Source organism: Cherax quadricarinatus, chromosome 8 (assembly GCF_038502225.1).
Source record: "Cherax quadricarinatus isolate ZL_2023a chromosome 8, ASM3850222v1, whole genome shotgun sequence".
NCBI classification, from domain to species: domain Eukaryota; kingdom Metazoa; phylum Arthropoda; class Malacostraca; order Decapoda; family Parastacidae; genus Cherax; species Cherax quadricarinatus.
In genome coordinates, this window is record NC_091299.1 from 53,142,815 (window position 1) to 53,164,455 (window position 21,641).

A 21,641-nucleotide genomic window follows, 5' to 3' on the forward strand; every position below is an offset into this window, starting at 1 on the left:
AAAGGGCTTTTTGTGGCCCATATCATCCAGTAGTGGTTGACTTGTGTTACTCTCCAGGAACAAGGCCGTCGGGTTATGCTGCTTAGTTTTTCATTGAAGCGGTATTTTCTTGCTCCATTATTGATAATCGCTGAGATCTCAACATTTCCTGAATTATATCTGCCACTTCATTACCATACGTATATCAATTTCTTTTATTTAATTTATAGAGGGAAGTGTAACATAGCATCACCGAAATTAACCTGGTTAAAAGTAACTTAACGTAGTAAAAAGCAAGTTTGCTTAAAAATAAAGAAAATAGTATTTATAAGCTGAGATTAACAATTAAGAAATTCAAGTTGAATTCACAAAATAGAATTAACGTTTTAAAATGAGGATTAGCTTATTGAACGGGAAGTTAGAGAGGCTAAAGTTACTGTAATGTTGCACTCTACAGCTGGTTTCTATATTTTAGTGAATTTCCGAGCCAGATATCAGGTTATACAGTGAACAAGTGATAGCAACAACTGGATCTATAGACGAGTAACAAGAATAACAAGGTTTACCATAACGTGAATATTTTGTCGTCCTCTTTCGACAATTATCGTTTCATTGAAGTGTTTACCTCTTCATCATGTATAGTGCACACACATATAGTGCACACACATATAGTGCACACACACATCTCCCACAGTCACCTGCGTACATATACGCCTGAGTTTTTTTTTTTTTTTTTTTTAACTCTTGTAGCAATTATTTTGCCATGTACGTCGGCCTTTTTCTTCCCTGTTTTGCTTTAGAGACCTGAAAATTTTTTTAGGGAAATCTAAAGATATTAATAATTAATAGGACTTATAGTTAATTTTTTTAAATGTTCTTGTTTAATTGTTTTCTAAGTTCAAGAATAAGACAAGCTAGCGAGTGTTAGTATGGTTACATGTATTTGTATTTTAAAACAAGTGCTGAATTACTTTATATGTCAAAAATGTCACAGCTGCTGAACCATTATGACAGAATTGCGGAGGCGCTGGAAGACGGCCAAAACGCAGATGTGAGTTACACAGATTTTGCAAAGGTGTTTGACAAATGCGATCCTTGAGTGATAGCGCACAAAATGAAGGCCATGGGCATTACGGGGAAGGTAGGCAGATGGATTTTCGGTTTCCTAACACACAGAATACAAAAAATAGTAGTGAACAGGGCAAGATCCAGCATCAGCGAGGTCAAAAGCTCAGTGACCCAAGGCACTGTCCTGGCACCTCTGCTGTTTCTCATCCTCATAGCAGACAGACAAAAACACCCGGCACACTTTTTGTATCATCATTTACAGATGACACTAAAATAAGCATGAAAGTCAGTACGGTAGAGGACACTGAAAAAGTACAGGAAGACATAAACAGGGTTTTCCAGTGAGCAGTGGAAAACAACATGACGTTCAATGGTGATAAGTTCCAGCTGCTTAGGTATGGAAAGAATGAAGAACTCAAAAGGAACACTATATACAAAACTCAAGAGGGTCACCAAATAGAACGTAAGGAACACGTAAAAGACCTAGGAATAATTATGTCAGCGGACCTTTCTTTTAAAGACCATAACAAGACAAAGATCACGACAGCCAGGAAGATGACTGGGTGGGTACTGAGAACTTTCAAAACAAGGGAAACAATGCCGATGGTGACACTCTTTAAATCGCTAGTGCTCTCTCACTTAGAATATTGCTCAGTGCTGACGGCCCCGTTCAAGGCAGGAGAAATATCGGAGATAGAACAAATTCAGAGATCGTTTACGGCTCACATTGAGCCAGTAAAGCACCTAAACTACTGGGAACGCCTGCAAGTCTTGAACATGTATTCATTGGAGCGGAGGAGAGAGAGGTACATGATAATATTTACCTGGAAGGTACTCGAGGGCTTGGTCCCAAATCTGCACACTGCCATAACAACATATTGGAGTGAGAGATATGGGAGGAAGTGTACAATAAACCCAGTGAGGAGCAGGGGTGCGGTGGGGACAATAAGGGAACACTGTATCAACATCCGGGGTCCCAGACTTTTCAACATCTTACAAGAAGATATCAGAAACACTGCTGGAACAAGTGTACAAGCCTTCAAGAAGAAACTGGACAAGTATCTTCACCAGGTGCTAGATCAACCAGACTGTGATGGATATGTGGGGCAGCGGGCCTCCAGCAGCAACAGCCTGGTTGACCAGGCAAGCACCAGATGAGCCTGGCCCATGGCTGGGCTCAGAGAGTAGATAAACTCTGGAAACTCTTCAAAGGAAAATCAAAGGTAAAGGTAACTTTTACAACTTAATTAAAAGGTAAAACAAATACGAGGAATGGAAATAAATGGTATAAAATACCGACACAATGGAAATATAAACACTTAAGCAGTATAATGTGATTCTATACTGACAATGTTTCGCCCGAAACGTTGGGCGAAACGTTGTCAATAAAGGACCACATTATACTGCTTAAGTGTTTATATTTCCAAATACGAGGAATGTTGTTGATTGATGGAATTAACTAAGCAAGAATGTCGTTGTAGTAATAAAATAAGTTTTTAAAGCTTTATCTAATCACATCGAAACTTTAGAAGTCATTTGGGTTCATCTCAGATCAATATCAAATGTAAAATTCTTCCTCAGTTTAGTTGAAATTTGTGAATTGTTCCAGCTGAGACACTAAGTATTCTCACTTCCCGGAGAAACAAATAGGTATTGTCTCTCAATCCCACAGAAGTCAACTCCATCACAACTGAGGTTCTCTCTCATACTATTGCAGGTGTCATGGATCAGACGGTGGGACTGGCACATCCTCACCACCGGCATCTACACTTACACCAGCGACATGCGCTTCAACGTTCTTCACACTGAGGGCTCCGATGACTGGACGCTGCAGCTTAAATACGTCCACACCCGTGACAACGGTACCTATGAGTGTCAGGTGAGCTACCGTAGAGAGTGTATGCCATACATTATTTTAAGTGAGGAAGCCGGTATGCGAGAGTAGAATTTCTCTGTAGCTATTTTACATTTCCTCTAAAAACTCTCGTTTTCTTACTGTGCCAAGAAAATGTAAAAACATCATTTTTTTCGAGCTTCCTCAGGTTTCTGAGCAGTTCCTTGTTATTTGTTTGAGCATTCAAACAAACACTGCTTATGGTTAGCGTTAATATATTTCCAAATTCTTTAAATTTGGGTGATATACGTTTTTTAAATACACCGATCGCCTCCCACCGAGGAAGGGTGACCATGAAAAGAAATATTTTCTCCATCACTCCATCACTATCTTTCCAGAGGTAAGTCGATACCACAGCTCATATGACCTTCCCACCTGCAGTACCCCCCCGTCCCAATCCTTCATAGTGCAGGCACTCTACTTCTCAGCTTCAGAACTCAAGTCGGCTGAACGGTGTTCCCTAACACCTTCATAAACGTCACTTTGCTCACATTCCAACAGCACGTTAAGCCATATAAATCACTTGCCTTCACTCCTATCTAACTCACCAACCCATGTCCGTTGATGTTCAAGTACCTTGCATTAAAAAAAAAATTTCCCCTCCCTCCAACCTTTCCGAGGATGGCCCCTACCCAACCTTCCTTCCACTGCAGACTTATACACTCTCCGAGTCATCCTATTTTTCCTCCAGCCTCTCTAAATGTTCAAACCACCTTAACAACTCGTCCTCAGAAGTAACTCCGGCACCGCCTTCTGATCATCAAGCTACAAATTATTGCCCTCAGACACGATGTATCCACTTCTTCCAGCATCCTTTTCGCTGCAACGCTTTAGACCCATGCTTCATTCCCGTATAAAAGCGTTAGTACCAATATTCTCTGATACATTTCCCTTACTGCCTCTTTACCAACACAGACGCCTCAGTGCACTACCCACCTTTCCCCCTTCGTCATTTCTATGCTTTACTTCAAATATCTAAACACATTCACTTCTTCCATACTCCCTTTTATCCATTATGGTATCCATTATTTCATTACCTAAATTTTTTGTTGCTCTCATCCCTTTACTCTTTCCTATGTTCATATTTAATAAGAACATAAGAAAGAAGGAACACTGCAACAGGCCTACTGACCCATGCGGAGCAGGTCCATGTCCCCCCCCCCCCCGGATTAGCCCAATGAACCACCCAGTCTGGTCATCTCCACTCAAGGATGGAGCACTGCACCAGGCCCAGCAGCACAAGCTAGTCAGGTCCAACTCACACCCACCCACACCCACTCATGTATTTATCTAACCTATTTTTAAAACTACACAACGTTTTAGCCTCAATAACTGTACTCGGGAGTTTGTTCCACTCATCCACAACTCTATTACCAAACCAATGCTTTCCTATATCCTTCCTGAATCTAAATTTTTCCAACTTGAAACCATTGCTGCGAGTCCAGTCTTTGCTGGAAATTTTCAACACGCTATTTACATCCCCTTTATTTATTCCTGTTTTCCATTTATGCACCTCGATCATATCCCTCCTAATTCTACGCCTTTCGAGAGAGTGCAGATTCAGGGCCCTCAGTCTATCCTCATAGGGAAGATTTCTGATACATGGGATCATCTTTGTCATCCTCCTCTGTACATTTTCCAGAGCATTTATATCCATTCTGTAATACGGTGACCAGAACTGAGCAGCATAGTCTAAATGAGGCCTAACCAAGGATATATAGAGTTGAAGAACAACCTGAGGACTTCTATTATTTATACTTCTAGATATGAAGCCAAGAATTCTGTTAGCTTTATTGCAAACACTAATGCACTGTTGTCTTGGTTTTAGATTACTGCTAACCAGAACTCCTAAATCCTTTTTGCAATCAGTAGTATTAAGATCTACATTATTTAGTTTATATGTGGCATGGTTATTTAACTGTCCAACATTTAGAACTTTGCATTTGTCAATATTAAACTGCATCTGCCACTTCTCCGACCATTGCATCAGTCTATTCAAATCATCCTGGAGTGCTCTAGTGTCCTCATTAAATTGAACTGGACAGCCTATTTTGGTGTCATCAACAAATTTGCTTATGTCGCTATTTATTCCCTCATCTATGTCGTTTATGTAAATTGTGAACAACAACGGGCCCAACACTGACCCCTGAGGAACACCGCTTGTGACGTGCCCCCATTCTGGTTTCTACTCTACTCTCTGCTGTCTATTTGTCAGCCATGCCTATACCCAGGAAAAAATTTCTCCTCCTATTCCGTATGCCTTAAGTTTCCTCAATAGCCTCTGGTGTGGAACTCTATTGAAAGCCTTACTGAAGGCCATATACACAATATCATATTCATTACCATGATCTACCTCCTCAAACACCTTAGTGAAAAAAGTTAGTAAATTCGTAAGACAGGAACGCCCCTTTGTAAAACCATGTTGAGATTCATTAATCAACTTATGCCTATCAAGATGGCTACGAATTGCTTCGGCAATTATTGATCCTATAAATTTTCCCACTATGGAGGTAAGGCTTATTGGTCTATAGTTTGAAGCCAAGGACCTGTCACCTGCCTTGTAAATAGGTATTACATTTGCCATTTTCCACTTATCAGGCACTATGCCAGTTTGTAGTGATATGTTAAAAAGATTAGCCAAAGGTATGCTAAGTTCCTCTTTACATTCCTTTAACACCCTTGCAAACAGTTCATCAGGACCTGGGGATGTGTTAGGTTTTAGTTTCTCTATTCGTCTGAGGACCATGTCACTAGTTACCGCAATCGTACATAGTTTATTATCATCCTGTTCTACATAATCTATTATTTAAGGAATATCACTAGTATTTTCCTGGGTGAAAACTGAGAGGAAGTAGGTATTTAGAATTTCACACATATCCTTATCACTGTCAGTGATCTGACCAGAGTTACTCTTAAGTGGGCCAATCTTGTCCCCAATCTTACTTCTGTATACCTGAAAGAACCCTTTTGGGTTAGTCTTTGAATCCCTTGCAACCTTAGCCTCATAATCCCTTTTTGCTTTTCTTATTCCTTTTATCATTAACCTCAAGATTATTAATTAGAGAATCTTTGTTGACAAGAACCAAGTCAAGCAGATTGTTTCCTCTATTTGGTTCTGTCACAACCTGTTCTAAAAAGCAATCCTGAACCGTATCAAGAAAGTCACTAGACTCAAGATTTCCTGTCATATTGCTCCAATCAATGTGTTAAAAGTTATAATCTCCCATTATCACAACATTTTCATATCTAGATGCCTTACGAATTTCGTCCCATAACAGCTTACTGCCCTCTCTATCAAGGTTTGGGGGGCCTATAAATCACACCAAAAATTAGTCACGTCCCTCGAGAAACTGTAGCCATACAGATTCTGTGTCCGATGTTTCTAATCTTATATCATGTCTAAGCCAACAATTTAAATTTTCTCTGACATACATCGCCACACCACCACCCATCCTGTTGACCCTATCAGTGCGGAATAGTTTATAACCCTGTATGTTGCATTCAGAAGGCATTTCTCTATCTTTCAGGTTGAACCAGGACCCTGTTATACTAATAATATCTATATTACCTACAATTGCAAGTAATCTTAGCTCATCTATCTTATTTCTTAGACTCTTAATATTTGTATAGTAAACTTTAAGGGAGATAGTTACTCGTTGCCCTCTACTATCCCTCTTTGTTTGTTGATCAATTGATTTGCCATTACTAGCAACTTTATTTTGAATATTGTCTTTTAAACATATCCCTGAGGTATCCCGGTAATAACTGTTGTTTTTAACCCTAATGCTGCAGCCTGATTGTTTCTCACAAACACCCATACCTCTATAATCTATCAGTTTAAATTCCTAGACAAGTCATCAATTACCCTCTCAATTGAATTAGCTAATGCAACCACTCCATCCCCAGAGAGATGAACCCCATCCCTTGCATACATATCACGTTTGTCAAAGAATAGGTCCCAGTTATCAATGAATGGGATTGCAAGTTCCTTGCAGTACCTGTCTAGCCAGCAATTTATAGCAATTGCCCTAGACATCCATTCATTGCCTACTCCCTTTCTAGGCAAGATGCTACATATAACCGGGATCCCTCCCCTTGACCTAACTACTTCTATGGCTGACCTGTACTTATCCAGCAGCTCCTCTCTCCTGCCCTTCCCAATGTCATTACCCCCAGCACTAAGACAGATAATGGGCTTGTTCCCATTACCTGTCATAATATTATTCAACCTGCTATGTCACCAACACCAGCTCCAGGAAGATACACTCTCTGTCTGACCTTTCTGTCTATGTTACAAAATGCACGGTCCATATATCTTACCTGAGAATCGCCTACTATTAAAATATTCTTACCTTTATTAGCAGGGAAATCAGTGGTACCTTCAACTTCACTAACCACTGAAGTACACTCGTCTTGGAGAACAGAGAATCGATTTCCTACCTTCACATCTTCTCTATTAACTCTCCTCATCTTCCTTCTTCCTGAACTGTGAACCACTTGCCACTTAGAGCGGCTGCCACTATCACTGCTGGCGACCATTCCTTCCTTACCAGCTAAATCCTTCTTACACTCGCTCCCAAACTCATCTATGCGAAGCTTCAACTTCCTATTTTCCTCCTGAAGAAGTAGAATCTTCTTCTTCAACACTTGAACCTGAGATTCTAAAACACTACAACAAGCCATGGTGCTTGGTAACAGCCCACGCTAACTCCCAAGAGCTTAGGCAGGTAGGACCGCAGGTGACCACTGACCTCAGCGTACTGACCACTGATCTCAGCGTTTCTAATTCTATAAATAAAACGAAAACTTCGTTACCCCTATCTAAATATTGTTCCCTTACATGCTTCAACATAGACACTCGATCTAAACCCCCGCCCATCCCACCCTTGTTGAAACCTTGTTCATTTGCGATAATTTTCTCTGTCTTTCCTTTAACTCTTTCAAAAATAACTTTAACCTATACTTTACCTGGTATATTCAGTAGACTTATTCCCTATAATTCTTATATTCTCTTTTTCCCATTTTTTTATATGAAGGAACAAACGCACCAACTATTCCAAAAGTATATCACCACCTCTTTGCAACATTTCTATCTTGATCCCTTCAATCCCAGCGGTTTTACCTCCTTTTTATCCTTTTCATTCTGCCCATGGCCTCACATTTCCCACAGATCTGGCTCGTCCTCACTCCTGAAGTATGTTATACCTCTATGGCCAATTCATGAAATCAATACCTCCCTGTCTTGTTCAGTATTCAACAGCTCCTCAAAATATTCCTTCCATCTTCCCAGTATCTCCACCTCCCCATATAATGACACTCCTCTTGTGTTTTAACTGTTAAATCCATTCGTCCCATAAGCTTTCTCCAATTATTCTCACTCTAATGTTTTTTTTTTATTTTCAGCAAAATTTCTTGACGAAACCTCACTCACTCGCATTTGCTATTCTTTTACACTCCCTCACCATTCTCTTAACCTCTCATATGCTGCTTTTTTCTCCCATTCCACTTTTCTTTTATCTCTTGATTCCACTAATCTTCCCTCCTGGACACTCCCTCCTATATCCAAAAACGTCTGCTACACACGACTCGGCTCACGAAATCGTAATGACACGATACAAACCATACCCGTGGTATGGTTTGTCTTCTACACACCTTATCAGCCTAACCTCAGCTAAAGAGTTATTGTTGCAATTTTTATATGTTCAATTATTTTATCCACAAAAATAATGTATAATAATGGGAAATCCTATTTCACTAGCAAATAGTAAATTCGAAAATTTTTAAACCAAACTGCTCTTCAGAATTATTCCAGGTAAGGTATAGATATTTGAAAGATGTCTTAAGCTTAATTTCCAACATAATCGTTCAGATCTAAACAAGTTCTTAGTTGATGCTTGAGACATATATGTAACAATTGAATATCATTACTGAGGAAATGTTTCGGCAGTCAGTGGTTCATCAGACCAAGACGGAGAAGAATGTCGGAAGATGAGAAGGAGTTCAAGAGAATCAGTTCCTCGGCCTGCAAAATGTACTCACTCCATCAATCTTGATAAAAGTGCAGCATATGTGCAGAGATGGGGTACATATACTGCATGCAAGTGAGGTGATGCAGGTCTATGCGGCGTCACGAATGGACAAAACCCTCTAGTACTAGGCAATAGGTCATTCGTGTAGGTTAGGCAAGCACTGAAGAATTCTCTGTATCAAGATTCCAAAATATTGTTGTATCATCGAAACATGTGTATTATTCATCATTTAATGTTAAATGTGCAAGGATAATTGAAATGATGTATTAGTCAGCTCATTTTTTCTCTCTAGTGTTAGAAGCAGCAATTATGGATGATTTAAGTTCTGTGCAAGCACAGATCTTAAAAGGATTTATGGTGTCGTCTCAGTTACATGCTTTTCTATGTTCTCGGACCATATAAAAGGATTCCTTCCCGTTTCTCCTACACAGAACTCGTTATGTCATCCGCATTTTATTGTGTACACGCTCGCTTGCTTTGTATTTGAGTCTACACTGGGATCCTTCGTCCTTATGAAATTTCTGATTGAATATGTGGCCACGGTAGCAATGCTGATGTTGCTTCTTAATAGCGACAGTCTGATGTTGTTGGCCGCTTTTCCAATGCTCAAAACTATGAAGAACACATCTCCAAGCTGAGGGACTGGCCACCTCAAAATTAATTGTACAAAGTTGATGGACTTCTTACAACCCCACTACCTCTGCTGTTTCCATATTAGTCACCTCTGTATCCGACTGAAGAAACTTACTGTGTAAGCGAAGCATTAAGAAATTAAGATAACTAACTTCTGCATGTGCGTCGTACTTATCTTTCTGTCAGTTCTGTATAATATTATTATTCTGATACCTGTCTGTCACAACACAATGGTAACCTTAGCATAGAGGACATCTACACCTTCATTGTACACTCACTAGTTATGAGTGAGAAGAAATGGATTTGAACAACTGCTTAGCATAGAACAATAAACTTGCTGCAGTACTCTTCGATTCTTACTTTTACTAATGGAACACGTCTCCTATGATAAGAACATAAGAACATAGGAAAGAAGGAGCACTGCAGCAGGCCTACTGACCATTGCAAAGTAGGTCCATGTGTCCGTCCCCCCCGGATTAGCCCAATGACCCACCCAGTCTGGTCACCTCCACTCAAGGAAGGAGCACGGCACCAGACCCAGCAGCACAAGCTAGTCAGGCCCAACTCACACCCACCCACACCAACTCATGTATTTATCTAACCTATTTTTAAAACTACACAGCGTTTTAGCCTGAATAACTGTATTCGGGAGTTTGTTCCACTCATCCACAACTCTGTTACCAAACCAGTGATTTCCTATATCCTTCCTGAATCTGAATTTTTCCAACTTGAAACCATTGCTGCGAGTCCTGTCATGGCTGGAAATTTTCAGCACGCTATTTACATCCCCTTTATTTATTCCTGTTTTCCATTTATACACCTCGATCATATCCTCCCTAATTCTACGCTTTTCGAGAGAGTGCAGATTCAGGGCCCTCAGTCTATCCTCATAGGGAAGATTTCTGATACATGGGATCATCTTTGTCATCCTCCTAGGTACGTTTTCCAGAGCATTTATATCCATTCTGTAATACGGTGACCAGAACTGAGCAGCATAGTCTAAATGAGGCCTAACCAAGGATATATAGAGTTGAAGAACAACCTGAGGACTTCTATTATTTATACTTCTAGATATGAAGCCAAGAATTCTGTTAGCTTTACTGCGGACATTAATGCACTGTTGTCTAGGTTTTAGATTACTGCTAACCAGAACTCCTAAATCCTTTTCGCAATCAGTAGTATTAAGAGCTACATTATTTAGTTTATATGTAGCATGGTTATTTACCTGTCCAACATTTAGAACTTTGCATTTGTCAATATTAAACTGCATCTGCCACTTCTCCGACCATTGCATCAGTCTATTCAAATCATCCTGGAGTGCTCTTGCGTCCTCATTAGAATGAATTGGACGGCCTATTTTGGTGTCATCAGCAAATTTGCTTATGTCGCTATTTATTCCCTCATCTATGACGTTTATGTAAATTGTGAACAAAAACGGGCCCAACACTGACCCCTGAGGAACACCGCTTTTGACGTGCCCCCATTCTGATTTCTCCCCATTTATGCAAACTCTCTGCTGCCTATTTGTCAGCCATGCCTCTACCCAGGAAAAAAATTCTCCTCATATTCTGTGTGCCTAAGTTTCCTCAATAGCCTCTGGTGTTGAACTTTATCGAAATCCTTACTGAAGTCCATATTCACAATATCATATTCATTACTATGAGCTACCTCCTCAAACACCTTAGTGAAAATAGTAAAGTCGTCCGACAGAAACGGCCCTTTGTAAAACCGTGTTGAGATTCATTAATCAATCTGTGTCTATCAAGATGGCTACGAATTGCTTCGGCAATTATTGATTCCATAAATTTTCCAACTGTGGAGGTAAGGCTTATTGGTCTATAGTTCGAAGCCAAGGACCTGTCACCTGCCTTGTAAATAGGTATTGCATTCGCCATTTTCCACTTATCAGGCACTTTGCAAGTTTGTAGTGATATGTTAAAAAGATTAGCCAAATTATGCTAAGTTCCTCTTTACATTCTTTTAACATCCTCGCAAACAGTTCATCAGGACCTGGGGATTTGTTAGGTTTTAGTTTCTCTATTTGTCTGAGGACCATGTCACTAGTTACCCCAATCGTGCATAGTTTATTATCATCCTGTTCTACATAATCTATTATTTCAGGAATATTGCTAGTATTTTCCTGGGTGAAAACTGAGAGGAAGTAGGTATTGAGAATTTCACACATATCCTTATCACTGTCATTGATCTGACCAGAGTTACTCTTAAGTGGGCCAATCTTGTCCCTAATCTTACTTCTGTATACCTGGAAGAACCCTTTTGGGTTAGTCTTTGAATCCCTTGCGACCTTAGCCTCATAATCCCTTTTTGCTTTTATTACTTTCTTTATTTCTCTCTTTAATTGAATATATTGATTTCTTAACTGCCCATCCCCTCTTTTGATACGCCTATATATGCCTCTCTTTTGACCAATAAGATGTTTTAATCTATTGTTCATCCATTTGGGATTATTTTTGTTAGATCTAATTTCCCTACTTGGAACAAAAGTTGTCTGGGCAGCTAGAACTATGCTCTGAAAAACGTCATATTGGCAACCAAGATCACCTACCTGACCAATAGTCAGGACATTCCAATTTAGTCCACCCAGGAAATTTTTCAGTCCCATGAAGTCTGCCAAGCGAAAATCTGGGACAGAGATTTAATTGCAGTTATCTGGGTAATTCCATGATATATTGAAACTAAGTGATTTGTGATCACTTTCCCAAAGCTCATCATTAACCTCAAGATTATTAATTAGTGATTCTTTGTTGGCAAGAACCAAGCCAAGAAGAATGTTTCCTCTAGTTGGTTCTGTCACAAACTGTTCTAAAAAGTAATCCTGAACCGCATCAAGAAAGTCATTAGACTCAAGATTTCCTGTCATATTGTTCCAATTAATTTGTCTAAAGTTAAAATCTCCCATTAACGTAACATTTTCATATCTAGATGCCTTATGAGTTTCGTCCCATAACAGCTTACTGGCCCTCCCTATCAAGGTTTGTGGGCCTATAAATCACACACAAAATTAATGTGTCACGTACCTCGAGAAACTGTAGCCAAGCAGATTCTAAAATCGATGTTTCTAATCTTATATCATGTCTAAGACAACAATTTAAATTTTCTCTGACACACATCGCCACACCACCACCCTTCCTGTTAACCCTATCAGTGTGGAATAGTTTATAACCCTGTATGTTGCATTCAGAAGGCATTTCTCTATCTTTCAGGTTGAACCAGGTCTCTGTTATACCAATAATATGTATAATACTTGCACTTGCAATTAATTTTAGCTCATCTATCTTATTTCTTAGACTCCTACTATTTATAGAGTAAACCTTAAGGGAGCTGGTCACTCGCTGCCCTCTACTATCACTCTGTTTGTTGATCAGTTGATTTGCCTCTATTTTGAATATTGTCTTTTAAACATATCCCTGAGGTATCCCAGTAATAACTGCTGTTTTTAACCCTAATACTGCAGCCTGATTGTTTCCCAAAAGCACCCATACTTCTATAATCTATCAGTTTAAATTCCTAGACAAGTCACCAATTACCCTCTCAATTGAACTGGCTAATGCAACCACTCCAGCCCTAGAGAGATGAACCCCATCCCTTGCATACATATCACGTTTGCCACAGAATATGTCCCAGTTATCAATGACTGGGATTGCAATTTCCTTGCAGTACCTGTTTAGCCAGCAATTTATACCAAGTGCCCTAGACATCCATTCATTGCCCACTCCCTTTCTAGGCAAGATGCTACATATGACTGGGATCCTTCCTGTGGACCTGACTACTGCTACAGTTGACCTGTACTTATCCAGCAGCTCCTGTCTCCTGCCCTTCCCACTGCCTTTACCCACAACACTAAGATAATGGGCTTGTTCCCATTACCTGACATAATATTATCCAACCTGCTGACTATGTCACCAACACCAGCTCCTGGAAGCACACTCTCTGTCTGACCTTTCTATCTCTGTTACAAAAAGCACAGCCCATATATGTTACCTGAGAATCTTCTACATTTAAAGTATTCTTACCTTGATTAGCAGGGGAATCAGTGGTACCTCACTAACCACTGAAGTACACTCGTCTTGGAGAACAGAGAATCGATTTCCTACCTTCACATCTTCTCTGTTAACTTTCTTTATCTTCCTTCTTCCTGAACTGTGAACCACTTGCCACTTAAAGCGGCTGCCACTCTCACTGCTGGTGACTATTTCCTCCTTACCAGCTAAATCCATCTCACACTCACTCCAAAACTCATCTAGGCGATGCTTCAGCCTCCTATTTTCCTCCTGAAGAAGTAGAACCTCCTTTTTCAACACCTGAACCTAAGATTCTAAAACACTACAACAAGCCATGGTGCTTGGTAGCACCCCTCGCTAACTCTCAGAGAGCTTAGGACAGGTATGACCACACGTGACCACCTCGCGGAGACCATCTCTAGTCTCCGCACCTCACTTCTGGTGGCACTACTGCTACCCAACACATGTAATATCAAGCCTGAGCACTACCTCTGCTGAATCTGCTCCTTCAATACATGCATCACCAAGGACTGCTTCCCTACTGCCAGCTGCTCCATGCAAAAGAAAATTGCTATTAAGAAACTGTCCAGTTCCCAGAATAAATGACAAATTTCCGATGAAATCAAGAAAACCAAAAAAAAAAAATCTTTCAAATTACCCAACCGCCCACATTCCCGGCCTCTATTGATATAAACCCATCATCAGTCCTTCTGGATGAAAGCACGAAGAATTAGACTACCTTGAAACCCAAAAACCTTACTGAAATGAAGTTCCATGATGTGCACAGTACTCATCTCTGAAGAAACCAAGTCGATTGCCACCCTTGTGATCAACTGCCGAGCTTTCAACACCAAGACTACAGACAACCACGTCTGCCACCTTCTCACCATCCGCTAATGCGTCACTTTCAAAATTTTAAGACGCCGTCACTACCGCCACTGAAGTAATTTAGAACCATACTCCGGGAATTGAAAGAATTAATGCTACTATCATCGCTAATTTTAAAGGTGTGGCGAATTGGATACTCGCACACCTTCAAACAGTAGCTCCATGTACTCACAGGAACTATGCACAAAACTATGCACAAGTCTTAAAATTCGCCTCGTGCCGTCCCTACATCTTCACAACTAACCAAGTAATTGTCTTCGTCATTCGACATAACAGCGAGAATGACATCCCATACGACCTCTTTTACCTACCAGAAGAAGCCTTCATAAGAACCAAGAACGGTTCCTCAACAATGAACCCATGTTATGAACTTCGGATCAACGTGTTCTTTTTGCCTACTTTCCTGCTCTTGTATGCAGCCATCAATTTGCATAGCTGCTTAGTCTTGTTTCTCCAGTAGATGACGCTCCATTTCACGCTGCTCTTTCCCTATGCTCTCTCATTACTTGAGAGCTTGTTCGTTCATTTTCTCGGCCTCACTTCACACTCACAAGCTGTTATCACACCACGATGTATTCACACAAGCAATCACTGCATCCTCACCACGCTCTTTCACACTGCCAGTCTCTCTGGGATCCCCGTTTAGAAAGGGATCCTTTACTCTTCAAGATCCTGTAGCACCGCCCATTTCATGGGGACACTTCTGCTCTCATGAAGCAGGTGCTACCTGCTGTAGTGAGGGATACATCCTGGAGTTCGTCTCGCTAAATTCATCACAATCAGGGACACGTTTGTGGGTGACTGTTTCAGTAAAGACGGGAACAAGGTAGGGACCAGCTAAGCCATCCAGTTTCTCCCAAGGAACCACATCAGTGTCGTTTCCTCACATTCACTCCGGGTGATGAATTTGGTCTTCATCAGAAGACTTGATTCCTACGACAGTCGCAAATCGATTGAGAATCAACACATGCTCTGAACTCCAAGAAGTCATCAAGATCCCTACCGTCTCCTGAAAGCTAAAACTAAAGCTTACAGACTCTTCCATGACCACTACTACTGTCTTCACTGTATTACGCATCTCTCACTACCATATCGGTCCACACAACATTGAGCCTGTGTACTACAATCACATCACTCCTTGCTAGACCTGCTACTCCATCGAGGGTTGCTCCCTCAAAAGCAAAGAAGTTCTTTTAAATCTTCAGTGCTGTCGCCACACTCATAATGAATGCCAAAAGATTGACGAATTTAAGTGCTTACACTATAAAGGCGATTAAGCAACCCTTGCTGCCAGATTCTCCATACACGAGAAAATCATCACTGAGAAACTCACTGACTCCCAGAAGAGACACCAGATCAAGAATGGAACAACATATGCTGCTGTCACACGTCTATGCGTTGACACTAAGAAAATACTTCAAGTTGCGAAACAGCCTCTACTACCATGAATTCAACATCCATCTTTCAAAATCAAGTCACCAAGAAAATCCTCACCTGCATAGTTGTTGCCCACCTAAAAACGCCTCCAGTCAAAAAAAAAAAAAAATAAAAAAAAAAAAAATAAATAAATAAATAAATAAAATTGCTAACTATACATTCGGCATACCAATCTCCCAAAAACGAAGCTGTGTGATTCTACTAAAACTGGTTGGTAAAAAATCTGTTAACCAGGTTCACTCCGGCGAACACATACCTGAGTCAACTGAGCTCATTGTTACCTCTTGGGTATTTATTCCTAACGAAACTGCCGCCTGTGCCATCCCTGCATCTACTGCTGACCTTTCAATCTCCAGACACCAAACTGCCAGGTTTGGCACCTTGGCATCCGCTACCAACACTTTTTTCCCAGTCAGTCCGGACACCTCTGACGCCGCCGAAATCTGTTCGGACAATTTTCAAAAAGATAAAGGATTTGAAGCTGCCCTTACTACTGCATAAAATAAAAAAATAATGATTGCTGATGACCTTTGGCTGGGAAAAATCTCTGCTTTTATACCTCTTACAAAAGATTCAAACATCCCAAGGAACTCCACACACGACTATACAAATGCTCGGTAAAATGTGCCTGCGCTTCTCCTTGTTTTCCCTCTTGTTTTCTCACTCTACGAGGGCGACATTCCCATCGACCTATTCCACTTCCCAAAAGAAACCTTCGAAAGGTTCGTGGATGGTTCCCCACTTATTTAAATTATGAATAATAAGGGGCCTAAAACTAATCCTTGCGGAACGCCACTTGTAATTGGCGTCCATTGTGATTTCACCCCAGTAACGCACATTCTTTGCTATTTATTAGTTAGCTATGTTTCTACCCATGAAGAAATATTTTCACCTATGCCATGTGCTGCCACTTTTTTTTTTATAAGCGCTTTTTGTTTATATCGATTTTCTGAAGTCGACATAAACAAAATTGTATTCTTTATCATGATCCACTGTTTCAAATACTTTACTGAAAGAGGTCGGTAAATTTGCCAGGCATGAACGACCCCACCTGACTCTGTGTTGAACTTAATGATCATATGCTTTTCAAGGTGCTTTAATATGTCGACTATTTAAATCTAATAATTTGTCTACTATTGAGGTCCGGCTTACTGGGGGGTAATTCGTTGCAATAACTTATCCCATGATTGAATAATGGATATTTCATTAGCTATCTTCCATATTTCCAGCACTACACCTGATGATCCATTATAATGGTTAGTTAATGCTGCACTACGTCCCATTTTGCACTCTGAGAACCAGTGAAAAAAAGTCTTGGGGATCCGTTGTTTTACATTGCTTTAATTAATATCAATTTCTTTAATATCCATATCACCAGTGACAATAAGATTACGTAATTACAGAGGAAATTATTTATACCTTCTGATGTGACGACCGATGGAAAATGACACTTAAAATTTGAGAACATTTCGTTTTTATTGTTAGTAAGGTGTCCAGAATTATTTTTAAATTAACCTTCTCTATTTGTCTTTGATGTCTTTCCGCTACAATTTCAAAGTCATGTTTAGCTTTCTTTTACCATTTTTTTAACCTCCCTTTCAATATGAAAGTAATGGTTCTTAAAATTATCCTCTCCTCTACAAATACGCCTATAAATTCCTTTCTTCTCCCTTTAAAGATATTTATGTCTCACGTTCTTCCATTTTCGAACCATTTTATCCGATACCATTTCCCTATAGGGAATATATCTATATATATATATATATATATATATATATATATATATATATATATATATATATATATATATATATATATATATATATCCATGGGGAAGCGGAACATAATTCTTCCTCCGTAAGCCATGCGTGTCGTAAAAGTCGACTATAATGCCGGGAGCAAGGGGGTTAGTATATATATATATATATATATATATATATATATATATATATATATATATATATATATATATATATATATATATATATATATATATATATATTACTAAATGTAAAAGGAGAAACTTTCGTTTTTCTTTTTGAGCCACCCTGCCTCGGTGGGATACGGTCGGTGCATTGAAAGAAAGAATATATATATGTTTGGCTGTCCCACCAAGGAGGGACAAGTCACTAGCAACACATGTTATTAGGGCAATAAATGCATTCCCAAGGGATGACAACCTCGTCCGTCTCCCCCCTAGGGCGACAAACACCCGCCGGGCAAATGCCAACAACAGGACACCCGACACCTCAAAAATCAGAGCCCAAATTAGCAAAAAAATAGAAGAGGGTAATACTATTGGAGCTTTGAGACTTATAACCAGTGAGGATACCATCGCTCCCAAGGACGTCAGCACGGCGCAAGCTCTGAAGGACAAACATCCACCCAGGGCTCCCAGTACCAACATTGACCTCCCTGACATTGCAGCAGGCGAAGAACATCTAACCTTACAGGATGCTGATGTGTATAAAGCTGCTATGTCATTTCCACAGGGTTCAGCAAGAGGTTTCACCGGTTTAAGGCCTCAACACTTAAAACAAATACTCAATCCAGCACTTGGTGAGGTTTCAGAGAGGCTGCTGTCTGAACTCACCAAATTTTCCAACCTGTGCCTGGCTGGCGGTGTCCCAGAGGCCATCAGACCCTTTTTCTTTGGTGCCTCATTGTGTGCCCTCCGGAAAAAGGATGGCGGAATCAGGCCCATTGCAGTGGGTAACACCCTTCGGCGCCTAGTCGCCAAGGCTGCAGTAAGAAGGGTGAGTCAAGAGGCTGCTGCAATGCTGAAACCAACTCAGCTCGGTTTCGGCGTTCAACAGGGCTGTGAAGCAGCTGCCCACGCAGCACGAGTATATATCAAAAACATGTCCTATGAAAAAGCCTTGGTCAAATTGGACTTTGCCAATGCTTTCAACTCAGTCAAAAGGGATGCTGCTCTCCAAGCAGTTTATAGAAACTTCCCTTCCCTTTATCCCTTCATAGAATCGTGTTATAGTGTGACTTCCAAACTATTGTTTGGGGACCATGAAATTGACTCGTGTGAGGGCGTGCAACAGGGGGACCCTCTCGCCCCCTTTCTATTTTGTTTGGTCATCAAGGAAGTCACGGAGGCACTCTCCAGCGAGCTCAATATCTGGTTCCTGGACGACGGTACCCTAGCTGGCACAACAGAATCTCTCCTGGAGGACATCAGTAAAATTAAAGACATGGGAGAAAGCCTGGGCCTTTCTTTAAACCCCACCAAATGTGAAATAGTTTCTACCAATCAACAGTTGATCCAGAATATTAGTACCGTTTTACCAGGAGCACGAGCCATTGATCCAGCCAATAGCACTCTCCTCGGTGCTCCTCTTGGGTCCAATGCCATCGATCTGATCCTAGGAAAAAAAGTCTCAGACCTCCGGACGATGGAAAGCAGGATGAAAGACATTGACACACACGATGCCTTCTACCTACTCACCAGGTGCCTGTCAACCCCAAAACTTACCTATTTTCTGAGATGCTCCCCAGCCTTCAGCAGTCCAAAACTCAAGGAATATGACTCTCTCCTGAAGGCCATGCTAGAGAGTGTATTGAATCTTTCCCTTGACGATGGACAGTGGTTGCAAGCCTCACTTCCGGTCAGGCTTGGAGGGCTAGGAGTACGCAGATCCTCCCAGATTGCTCTACCAGCTTTCCTATCCTCTTCCATTGCATCAAACGAGTTGATAAGACAAATTCTTCCTGACACCCTCAGTGACTCAGCAGGAATAGAAGACCCTAGCTATGTCAGTGCCATCACCGAATGGGAGACTCTTGCTGCTCCAGCACCAAACCCTAGTGCAGCACTGGCTCACAAACAGTCAAGCTGGGATAGCCCAATTGCTGAAAAGGTGCTTGCCAACATGCTCAGGGCTGCAACATCAGATAGGGAGATTGCCCGTCTCCAGGCTGTGAGTGCACCTCACTCCGGGGACTTCCTCCAAACAGTTCCCATATCGGCAATGGGAACGCGACTCGACCCTAAGACCCTCCGTATTGCAGTGGCTCTGCGCCTTGCTGCCCCAATTCACACAGAATATATGTGTATTTGCGGCGAAGTGCAAGCAGACCAATACGGTCTACATGGTCTTAACTGTTCCAAAACCAAGGGCTGGCATGCAAGACACAATGAGGTCAACGACATCATTAAGAGAACCCTTGCTACAGCTGGATGCCCTGCCGAGAGGGAGCCACGATCACTTGCAGCAAACAATACCCACAACCCAGCAAACCGCCCCAACGGGATCACCATCTATCCTTGGAAGAATGGCAAGCTCTTAGCATGGGACTATACCTGTGTGTCCACACTGGCTGACACCTATATCCATCACAGTGTGGGGCGACGGGGAGGAGCTGCTGACCACAGGGAGGAGTACAAGATCAGCAAGTACAGGGACATTAGCCAACAGTATCAATTTGTCCCAGTGGGATCAGAGACCTTGGGATCATGGGGAAAAAATGCCACACGTTTCCTTAAAGAATTGGGTTCCAGACTCATCGACACCACCAGGGACCCAAGGGCAGCCACTTTCATGTTCCAGCGCCTCAGCGTCGCCATCCAGAGGGGAAATGCTTGCTGCATACTTGGTTCACGTCCAGCCTCGGAGGAGCTGGAGGAAATTCATCATCTTTGATACATTGTGCCATTGTATTCATGTTTATGTTTTTTTCTGTAAATGTATTTTGTTTATTTATATATATTATATATATATATATATATATATATATATATATATTATATATATATATATATATATATATATATTATATATATATATTATATTCTTTGGGCAGCGTATATATAGAAAACGGTTATATTAATAGTTCTTTTGGTTTCCCCTTTTCAAGACATGACAGATGGTCTCTAGGCCCATTACATTCTACGGAATAATAGCCTGGGACCCCATTACTGTATTACATTCACTCACATATTTCCATTCATTGATTAATATAATCGATTTGTGGTCGGTCACGCCAACCTCTTCTGTAATCTCCAGATTATAAATAAAAATTCTCCAAATTTGCCGGAACCAAAATTAGCAGACCATCTTCCCTCGTTGTTTCAGTTACAATCTTGAAATAAAAAACAAACAGTCCTGAATTACGTCTAGGAAGACATGTAATGGTAGACTGCTAGTTAGGAATTTTTCTCGATTTGAATAAAGTTAAAATCCTCTTTAATTACTACGTCATCTAACTCAACAGATTTATTTACGATTCTTTGCTCCCAGGATTGAGTTCATCTTGGTTACAAGCTACACTTAAAATAACATTCCCACGGACCCTGAGCACAAAGCATTAACGTTTTGCACCCAAAAAAGTCTTCTTTGGATACCAAGTTTGGGGACAGTATATCTCACAGCAAAAATTTTCACATTTCTATGGAAAATTATACCTAGTCTTTGTGTCTGTATCGTTAGTCTTTATTTCTGTGTTAATGTAGTAATTCAAGTTTTTTTTTCGCACAAATAGTACTACCCCACCACCCTCCTAATATTTTTGCCATCGTGGAGCAACTTATCTCCCTGATTGCTCCACTCGGCTAGCCAATCTCGATTCTTCATATTTATCCATATCCATGTTATTGCATAACCATCAGAGCGTCCCGTACATGCATCTAATGTTATCTCGTCCATCTTATTTCTAACGCTGTGACTGTTTGTGTAATACGTA

At 40.7% G+C, this 21,641-nt stretch overlaps 1 protein-coding gene across 1 annotated transcript in view; it reads left to right on the forward strand.

Annotated features, from left to right (window-relative positions):
* The window catches only part of LOC128685521 (opioid-binding protein/cell adhesion molecule), a 312,879-nt gene that overhangs the window by 199,601 nt on the left and 91,637 nt on the right, over positions 1–21,641 (forward strand). Inside the window, exon 4 of the mRNA XM_070082745.1 lies at positions 2,765–2,926. Coding sequence (XP_069938846.1) covers positions 2,765–2,926 — 162 coding nt within the window. The remainder of the gene's footprint in view (positions 1–2,764; positions 2,927–21,641) is intronic.